This window comes from Malurus melanocephalus, unplaced genomic scaffold (genome assembly GCF_030028575.1).
Source record: "Malurus melanocephalus ecotype Western Australia unplaced genomic scaffold, MMel_1.1 scaffold_276, whole genome shotgun sequence".
Lineage (NCBI taxonomy): Eukaryota > Metazoa > Chordata > Aves > Passeriformes > Maluridae > Malurus > Malurus melanocephalus.
This window is the reverse complement of record NW_026623508.1, coordinates 628722-638789: the sequence shown is the minus strand read 5'-3', so window position 1 is coordinate 638789 and position 10068 is coordinate 628722. Positions and strand designations below refer to the sequence as shown.

The 10068-nt window shown below is 47.0% G+C and overlaps 1 protein-coding gene across 1 annotated transcript; it reads left to right on the top strand.

Annotated features, from left to right (window-relative positions):
- The first annotated feature begins 2734 nt into the window (after positions 1–2734).
- SAP30 (Sin3A associated protein 30) lies at positions 2735–9734 on the top strand. The gene is made up of 4 exons (XM_057376270.1): positions 2735–3341; positions 4625–4747; positions 7269–7367; positions 9365–9734. Exons 1-4 carry the CDS (start codon positions 3042–3044, stop codon positions 9485–9487), a joined length of 645 nt encoding a protein of 214 aa, XP_057232253.1. The 5' UTR covers positions 2735–3041; the 3' UTR covers positions 9488–9734.
- The last annotated feature ends 334 nt before the right edge of the window (positions 9735–10068 follow it).

Sequence of the window (10068 nt, the reverse complement as noted above, 5' to 3'; positions counted from 1 at the left end):
AGTTATGCTAGCCACTATGTTTATGTTATAAAATAATAATTTTAGACAACATACTCCTGAATGATTGTTCTTTTTATTTCATAAGGCCCAAGCTTCATAAAGGCTAGCAAATCCATTTTGTAGTAGGTAAGCTTCATACTGTCTGATAAGCCCATCTAGCTGCAGCTCTTTGTATTTTTCATCCCACATATGGTGCAAGATTAAAAGTGACATGATTTCTTTGTTACCGTAAGCAGGCGCTCATACCAAATGAGGTGGTCATCCCCCTGTACCRGTCACATGGTCCTCCCCTTTTGGACCGTCCTATTTGCTGGGGCATCATGCAACTGATCAGTAAAGCAGATCAGGATTAAATTTAAATGATATTTCTTGTTGCTAGTCTAGTTGTAACCCAATATGGTTTGCTATGCAGCCACATAAATGTTTTTATGGGCACAAAGACCACAGGGCACAGGTGTGAAAATGAGCAGCTTACAGCAGAAGCAGAACCATCTTGCTAAGTCCCACGACTCTCTTATCGTGATCTAATCATGAAACTATACTACTTTACTTGAAATTACGCTTATAAATTAGCATCTTGGCAATCATGCTTGGTAACATAATCAGGCTTTTAACTGCTCCCAAACTGTACAAAGAGGATCAGAAACATTTAAAATGCACAACTGATCTTTCCATCAAACCAAACAATGGCACTCCAATCCAACCATATTTTAGGCTCACAGTAAGGTCAAATCCAACTGGGGAAAAAAAAAAACAAAAACAAAAACAAAAAACAAAGGGACCTCAAAATGCATAGTCTGATAGTCTACAAGTTGCTATTCGTGACCCACATTTCCACTGAAGAATTCCTGGAACTCACCCTTGTCCCACTTTTCCCASTTTATGTTTCCTATATTCTCAAATTTTAAGGTCTTCTATGATTGTTATTGGTTTTTTGTTCTTTTTTACCTTAACATTATTACATCTTTTGAAAGTCTGAAATCACAAGGAAGTCAGAAAGGGAGTTAAACCTTCGCTGACTGAGCCTGCACAGCAGCAGAGTGTGGAATTAAACCTAGGTATTACACAGTCTTCAGCTGGCTGATGAAGCAGAGTTCAGTATTTTTTCCAACTCTCCTCCTATTCCCCTCTCTAATCACTAAAACGTGCCTTGTGGATAACTGCTGTGACTTTATGCTCAGTTTAGCTTCAGTTACTGTATCCTTCATTCATTTGTGACAGTGGGACCTACCCTTATTCTCTAATACCAGGTTACGTAATCAGATTAAGGAGCCATCTGCAGCACAAACTGAAACTGCTCTATAATCGCGTTCCCGGTTCACGAAGAACTTTGGCTTACGCAGGATCTTGTGTCTCCTTGAATTACTCACCGGCCTCCCTGCTACTCCTCTCCTTCAAGCTGGAAACACACAGCAAGTGATATGGTCAAATATTTCAACGATTAAATCATTGCACTTTGAGTACGCTCAGCTCAGATGCCATTTCTGAAATTTAAAGGAGTGTTTGCAGTAGTTCAAACAGAAAGCAAAACCTCTCCTTTCCTTGCGCGTCCTTTGAATGTGCTTGAAAGGACAGTGGATCATAGCTTGCTGCTTTTGCCACTCTGCTGTCAACAGCTGAATTGTTAAATGATTTAATGCTAACGCATCTCTTGTGTAGYTTTGTAAAGCCTCAAAACTAAAAATATCCCCTTTTGTCAAGTATTTTCACWGTGTCTATTTTAGTTAGTCGTGTGCACAGCAAGGTCTTGGTTCATCATTAGCGAAAATAATTCTGCATTCTCAGTTTTTTCTGTTGTTAGTGTCACCTTTACTAGCAAAAGTCCTTTTAAATGGCAAAACTGGAAACTCGCACTGTTTGGGGACTTTTTCCCCCCTTCAGAGGGCTTTGCGGCAGGAACGCAGGAGCCCTGACTACGTGTGTTGTAAAAGCAGCTCTAACAAAGGACGGAGCTTCGTTTGTTTTCTGCCGAGACACAGTCGGTGGCTGCGCTGCAGCTCCCGGGGACCTCCCTCCCGTAGCCGGAGGGGCAGGAGCCCCCGGACAGAGCCTGCCCGCCCTCTCTGGCCGGCGGGAGCCACTGCCCAGCCATGGCTGACCGTAAGCAGAAAAGAAAGGAGGTAGCGAGGCAGGCAGGGAAAAGACCAAGACGGAAGGCAGGAGATAGGAGATCCGGAACGAGCAGCCCGAGCAGTGCCGGCTTCGGCTAAAACACTAGAGCGAAAACAAGTGAGCAGGGAGAGCTGCTGCGGCACTGCGAGGCACTGCCGGGGGCCGGCAGGAGGCGGCGGAGGCGCCTGGCCCCGCGTCGCTTGGAGCGCGGGTATGCGCTCGGCCGTGCCAGCGGCGATTCTGACCCGCGACACCCTCCGGCGCCGTACTTCCACATCCCACGGCCGCGCCGCCGGGAAGGCGCGGGAAGTGGGGGGAAAGAGGGGCTGTCGCACGGGGCTTTTTAAAGGTGGGCTGAGCTGCTGCCGCCGTTCCCATGCAGCGGGCCGGGCATCCAGAGTGGAGAGAAAGGCAGCGGCGCGCGGGGCGGAAACAGAAGCGGCTGCCGCAGCGCATGCCGCATGGCGCCGATGCCTCAGCAGCGCTCCGGCCGCCGCCGCGCGATTCCTCGGGAGATGCAGCCGTGGCGGGGCGCGCGGCGGGGCAGGAACTGCGGTTCCCGTGGGGCCGCGCGCGGCAGCCGGCATGCGCGGCGGGCGGGGGCGGGGCGGGGCGGCAGGTTGCTGTTGTTGCATAGGAAACAGCTGAAGAGTCTCCACATGACAGGGGGGGAAGGAGGAAGTGGGGCCGCTCGCGAGGCTCTGCCGCCGCCGCTCCGGTAGTCGCGGGGCTCAGCCGGCGGCTGCTGGCGGGGAGAGTCCTTTCCGCAACGTGCGGGCTTACCGACCCCGAGGGCGGACTTGCGCCCCGGTGCCGCTGCTGAAAGGAGGCGGGCAGCGAGCGGGGGAGCGCCCCGCCGGGCCGCGGCGTCTCGCCGGGGAAGTTTGGTGCGGGGCGGGATCCCGCCGGCCGCGGCGGTGGCGCCGGGTATGAACGGCTTCGCCCCCGAGGAGGTGACCCAGCGCGGGGCAGACCCCGCCGTCGCGGTGGTGGGCAGTGCGGGCTCCGCCGTGGAGGTGCCGCCGCAGCCAGCTCCGCCGGGGCTGGGTCCGGCCGCCGCCGCAGGCTCGGCGGGCGGCGGGTGCGCGAGCGGCCCCGGGGCCGGGCAGCTGTGCTGCCTGCGGGAGGAGGGCGAGCGGTGTGGCCGCGTCGCCGGCAACGCCAGCTTCAGCAAGCGGGTCCAGAAGAGCTTYTCGCAGAAGAAGGTGAAGATCGAGCTGGACAAGAGTGTAAGTCCGCGAGGGGAGGACGCGCCAGGGCAGCCGGCGGGGCGGGCGGACAAAAGCGGCCGGTGGGGCTCTGCATCTGTGCCTTAGTTGGTTTGGGGACTTTTAATCAAATTTAGTKGGGGAGGAGGGGTGTTTGGCCACGGGAGAGTGTTCGTTCCCCCTTCCCACCTCTTTGCCGTAGCACGGCCGAGTTTGGCTGGCGCGGCGGGAGCAGTCCTGAACGTCGTCTCCCTGCGGGCGGGGAGCAGCGCCCGGCTCTTCTGCCTGTTCCTGGGGTCCACTCTGGCCCCAAGAGCCGGGGCATCGGCTGCRTGTGCCCCCTTGTAGCCAGAGAGGGAGGAAGCGTGGCCGGTAAGCGCCGCTGCTCGCCGGAGCGGAGCGGAGCCTGCGTGGCTCCCGGCGCGCTAGTTTGTCTATGTTGCAGGCGAGGGCCGCGCTCGCTGCCCCGCCTCGTGTTGCAGCGCCGCACGTCTCCCGTGCCGCTTTATCTTCCGCTCGGCAGCCATCGAGCCCCGCGCAACGCGGCTCGGCACGGCTGGGCAGGGCGGGCGGACCCCTGGGGTCGGCCGCCTTCCAGCGGGGTGGGATGCCCGGGAGCTGGGGTAGCGCCCGCCGTCGCCGGGTGCCGCGGGAGGGCTACCGGCGGGAGCGCCCCGCGCCCGGGCCGGGGCTGCGTGCGCCCCGAGGGACCCCGGTCCGGCTCTGCAGGCCGGCCCCTAACGCTGCCCCGTGCTCTCATCGCCCTTAAAACACGCGGAGCTGGGCATTCGGGGCTGCTCCGCGCCGAGATCTCCCAAAGCGTGCCGATCCTTGCGAAAGGGAAACTTGTGAAAAAAAGAAAAGAAACAAAGTAAAAATAAGTGTGTTGTGTGACCACGCCAGGTAGCGGAAGTAAAACAAGGAGCGGAGGATATAGCTGGGGAAATGAGAGCCGTCTCTTCGCCCTGCAGACAACAACTGAAAGCTTGTTTTTTGTTTGCGTGCTGGCCGGCCCCGGGGTGCGATGCGCGGCCGGAGGGAGGGAAGGGGGGGCTGTATTCGCATGGCTCCTCAGCCTGGCACTGCTACATCGGCCGATTGCAGCATTTCAGCCAGCTCGGGGCCCAGCCGGTGGCAGGGATCTGCAGCGCAGCGCACTCTCCATTTAGAAGAAGCCGGTAGAAAAGCTTCCTCAACTCAGTTAATGTGGCTGTGATTGCTGACGGGTTGTCTATGTACGTGCTCTTTAGTCTGGGCGATACGCTGCATGGATCTGATTAAAAGACGCCGTTTTATTCTTCTAGGCCACACATCTGTACATTTGTGACTTCCACAAAAATTTAATCCAGAGTGTGAGAAATAGAAGAAAGAGGAAGGGCAGCGATGATGATGGTGACTCACCAGTGCAAGACATCGACTCTCCAGAGGTAGCTAAATGGTTGTGATTTTTTTTTTTTTTCAATTGTTGTGTTAAGCTTGCTCTTAATGACACTGAGTCTGCACCAATACCACTGTCATACTTTTACAGCTTTCCTGATGTGTGGAAAAGGGAAGATTCTTGATTTGCACTGTTCTTACTATAACAGAATTTAACTGAATTTTATGGCATGTTTTCTGATTAAATGGTGCAGAATAGAATGAACAAGAGTGTCTGTTTTTAAGCATCTGATGTTTCTCTCAGAAATCTGCTRTTTTCAGTTTTCTCCTCCTTAGTGCTTTCCACATACCATGGAACTCATCTTTTGCAGGAGTTGACAACCTGAAGAGAATTGCACATGGGGCTTGGATGTAAATGCTTCACTGTCCTATCCCTCCAAACCTTTCTTTTGTGCTAAATGCATTGCAGGTGGCTCTTGGCAATTAGTCCATTGTCTTAGTCATCTTAAACACTACAAATTTCATGCTAGTAGCTTTGTTTCTGCCCCACTGTGGGAAGAGCCATTTGGAGAGCTATGCTATGAAGGAGCAGAGTAGAGAAAGATGGTGTCTTTTCAACCTGTTCTCTCCATTSCACATCAGTGAAATCACACCCATTAAAATAAGGGAGCTAAAGCTTTCTATCTTTTTTGTGGTGTAATGAGACTGTCTTGAACCTAGGACTTTCCTTTTCTTACATGTGCTCTGGGTTTTAATTTTKAGCAGAGGCTGTCGTGGCTTCTCCTTTCTGAGAAGGATTGATAAAACATTCTTCAGAAATTGCTCCATAACTGTTAATTTAATGGCATCCTTATGGACAGTATCTGCAGGAGGTGAGGAAACTTTTACAGGACTATGTGCTTAAAGGCACRAGGCTGCTGTCTGAAATCTCTACCTAAGAGGATTTTAGGAGATTGAGAGTAGTTTGATGTTGGGTGGTGTCTGTCCATTAAATATCTGGGATTGTTTCTTGGGAAGTTCTGTCTAAAGCCAATGCTGTGTGTGGCTTCAGGTAGCTCTCTGTCACTGTGTAATTGCAGCTCTCCTGTAAGCCTGATTAGTTTTCTATGCCAGGATTATAAAATAAGTCAAAACTGATGGATATCTCCAGAACAAAAAAAATAAGTGTTTTTCCTTAACAGTATTATTACAGCGAAGAAAACCAGGAGCTGTTTTTGAGGAGTGTGAGCTGGCTCTTTGGACAAGAGCAGTATGTTCATTCATTGTAATTACCACAGGCCTTAGATACCTGTTTGCCCTTGACCATCTTAATTTCAATTATTATGCAGTTTGCTAAGGAAAAAAGTATCATTCTTGTGAAGACTTCTAAGGCTCTCTCATTTTTATCTCAGTCATGACCATTTTACTGGTTGGAAGTGATGACCTGCCAGAGGGGAAGAAACTACTGCGGTACTGGTAGCTTCTGGGGCTTGGTGAAAAACTGCTGCTACTCCTTTGTGTGATGCCCCCATGATGCTTGGAAAATGGAATTTAATGCCACGTAGACTGTAGGAGCACCAAAGGATACCGTCCTTTATCATGCAAGATGGCCTCACCTCAAGTCTGGCCAGGTTGCCAAGTATGCAGTAACACTGCTGTTTTAAGTATTCTGCAGCGAGGCTGTTAAATCAATTTAAAGCAAAAGTGAATGCCTTCATCAACGTTTAATGCAGTGACTTTGGTGAATACTGTTGTAATTGCAACTGACCTAGTAGAATTTCTCATTCAGCCTGCTTTCTGAGCTTGCTCTCCCACTCAGTCATCTGATTAAGTTCTCTTAGGTTGTCAAGGAGAATGGGCAGGAGAAGTGTTGCTGGGAGAAGTGACTAATCAGAGTACATGGGATTCAAAACTGACTGAGTGCTGGGTTAAGGCTGTGTATTTGTATCCCTGAGAGGACCTTGTGTAGTTCTCTCAACTGCTGACTCACACTGAGAAAGAGTTTTGGACATTTATGCCCATGCACATAACTCCTGCATTTTGCTTGTGTAGCAGGGTTACGTTTGGAGAGCAAAAGTGGTTGTTTTCTCACCTCAAGCCAAGRAAACTTGTACTCTAGACTTTGTCCTAATTCTAGTATATGCTCTTTCATGGTGCAGATGTGCTGTATCTTGCATGTAATCTACATTAGATTTAATGTCTGAAATCCTCCTTTGGATCAGCATCTTCATAAATGTTATTTGCAAGTTGTTACCAGACTTTGTGTTACCGTGCTAGAACTGGAAAGCAAACAAAAACCCCAGAACTGATTAAAGTACAATAATGAGTTCTAAATATTCTCCACAGCTAAGGGGAGATTGAGCTATGCTCGTTAACAACAAAACGCTGTTAAACTGAGCTGGGCTGTTTTCCTTTCTACTGGAAGGTGCAGGGTGGAGTTTGTTTTTTGTCAAAGTGACATCTGCTCAGCTGACTGCGCTTGCGTATCTGTGAGATTCCAAAAAAGTGTTTTTGCAAGGCAAAGTATTAATGACTGAATCTTTTCCAGTTATATTCGATTGTTTTCTTCCCCTTCCCCCTCTTTTCTTCTAGGTTGATTTATATCAGTTACAAGTAAACACACTTCGAAAGTACAAAAGACACTTCAAGCTACAGACCAGACCGGGACTTAACAAAGCACAGCTTGTTGAAGTACGTATGAGTGTTTTCCATAATAGAAAATTCAACTTGCTATGGCATGTGGTTTCTATACAATGTGATCCTTGCATAAAGTGCCTGTATAATCTGGATTTTAGGAGAACAAAAGGGAGCTGCTTATCTAGCTTCCTTCACTGGCCACAGCTCCTGAGCCAAGTAAATCAAAAGCAAAAGCTCTTTCCAGAGGAGGAACTCTTAACTTCCAAAAGGAGCGTGTGCTGCTTAAAAACAGTGTTGAGGCTGGAGCAGTAAGATCATCTGCATGCCCCTGAATATCAGAATCATGGATTTATTCTGTCTGTGCGTCAACCACAGCTTCACCTCAAATGTCCTGATGAAAAGAGTCAGTGAGGTTYTGGTAAGGTTCAGACTTTGCTTTAAAAAGCTAGTTACTGCAACTATAGGTTTCTGTATATGTAAAGTACCTGAAAAAGCATACTTCTATTGATAATTACTTCTGTTAAAACCACTGTAATCTGCTGTCAGAAAACTAGAATTTTATGGAATTAGGGTTTTTCTTACCGCTGCTTCTAAAAGTGCTGAAGCTGTGTGTCAGTACAGCTGTATGTTGGCGTCTTTGCTTCACACGAGTGCAATTGTAGAGGAATTCTTTCGTGCTGCAAGGGTGCAGTCACAGCATATTGATGTAAATAAGTGGAAGAGCCGGTGAGGTGATCTTAACAGGGAAGTATAGCTCTTGATTTTTCATTTCTGTGCAGTGATACATTCAGCTGTATTTAAGTGCAGACACTTAATTCGTCTCTCCCTTAATCTGTGTGGATTAGCAAGATTCTTAAAGGTATGGGTAATCCGTTAAAGAATAGTCCTGCTGCCACTGTTAAAGAATGCAAAATCAGTCTTTCATTTTCTTAAATGTAAGTTAGCTCCTGAATTAGCAGGAGTGTGATTTTAAAAAGCACAACCAGCTTTTGTTCTGCAAAACTGGTGTTTCTAAGGGTCTGCTTTAGGTGCATATCATATGGTACTTGCACTAGGTTATTACTGTGCTRTATGGTGTGCATGGGCAAAGCTGCTTCTGCCACATACTTGATTTGGCTGACCTGCAGATATTTGTGAGCCACAGACACATAGCTTCCTTAGTATACAGTACATTTAATTGCTTGTAATCTGTCCTGACGTACCACAGACACTGCTCTAGCTGTTACTGAAAGTTCACTTCAAATAACTCTGTCAAACTGCTACTCTGTGAATGTTTTTGGGGGTAGAGTTAAGAAAKTTTCCTAACTTTTTAGCTGGGCTGAGCAGTTATTCTTTTATCCAGGGGTACTTAAATGAACAGTCCCATGTTTTATGCTTCATAATTTTAATCTACCAATCTGGCAAAAAGCCAGAGAATAGACTCAGACRGCTACAATATTTTGCAACTTTCTTTTAAAGCTGGTGCTCATTTTGATGACAGGAAAGACTTGTGAAATGACAAGTGATTCGAGAATTGCTTACAGATTGTCATATTTTAATGGTTACAACATGGTGAATTTTCATTGCTAGCTCTGTTTTGAAGAGCTGAATGTTTAATTATAATTCTCTGATATTCTTGTGTTGTGTTAGATCCTTCTGTATGTGATTTGATGTGGGCACACACCACCGCCGTAGCTGAGTGGKGAGCGGTAGCCTCTCATTACTGTGCTGTCACTGTAGATACTCTGTAGTCATTACCTGTTACGTTCAAGCTTTAACTAAACAGATGTAATGATAGTCCCATGGTTGTTTTGATAGCTTTGAGGGTTTTTTCCCTGAAAAATTTCTGGACTTCTTACTTTGGAAATTAGGGGTGCAATCATTTAGTTCATGGTTATCAGTAAATGGCTCCTGTTTACCTTTTCTATAGCTGCTAAAGATTTTTGAAGACAGGCAGCTTTTCCTTTTTTTGTAAGCTTCTTAATCAGTGTTTTAAAATTTAATGTAGTAGRTGTAAATTTGAATCTTCAGGTTTTTGCATGTAAGGGTGATTATTTATTCTTCCTTTACAGATAATTGGCTGCCATTTTAGGACAATTCCAGTGAATGAAAAGGACACCCTAACATACTTCATCTACTCAGTGAAGAATGACAAGAACAAACCAGATCTAAAGATGGATAGTGGGGTTCATTAGGAAGAAAAGGTTGGGACTGAGACTCAAGCTGCAAATCAAAAGACTGAGGTTTTGTTGATATGCAAAAGCTTTCTTTGTAACTTTTTCTTCTGATAGAGTTTGCCTGTTTTATTTTTCATAACCTTGCTGTTATGAAATGACATGAGATAAATGACAAAAAAATGAGATGTTTGAAAACCATCTCCTATGAAATAAATTTCCTCAGCAAAAGTATTTTAAATAAATATCACTGATATTGTTACTCAAATGGGTGTGTCTATAATTTTAATGAGTTGGACTTGATGATCCTSATGGGTCCCTTCCAACTCAGCATATTCCATTATTCTATGATACTTGTACCTAATAGTTAAGCTTTGATGAACTATGTAATAATATTAAAATATTTTTCAATTAAAATGTGCCAAGGATATATTTGTAAATGTACCTCAGGTACTCGTGATGCAATGCCTTTAAAAAAAATATGTAGCAGACTTGGGAGTAGGTTCTTTTTCCTAAGGTAAAAGGTTTTACATTACAGTTCTGGTTGTTAGCTGGGCAGGTGTGGCTGAATAACATTTTCTTTTTTCCCCTTTGGAAATAAG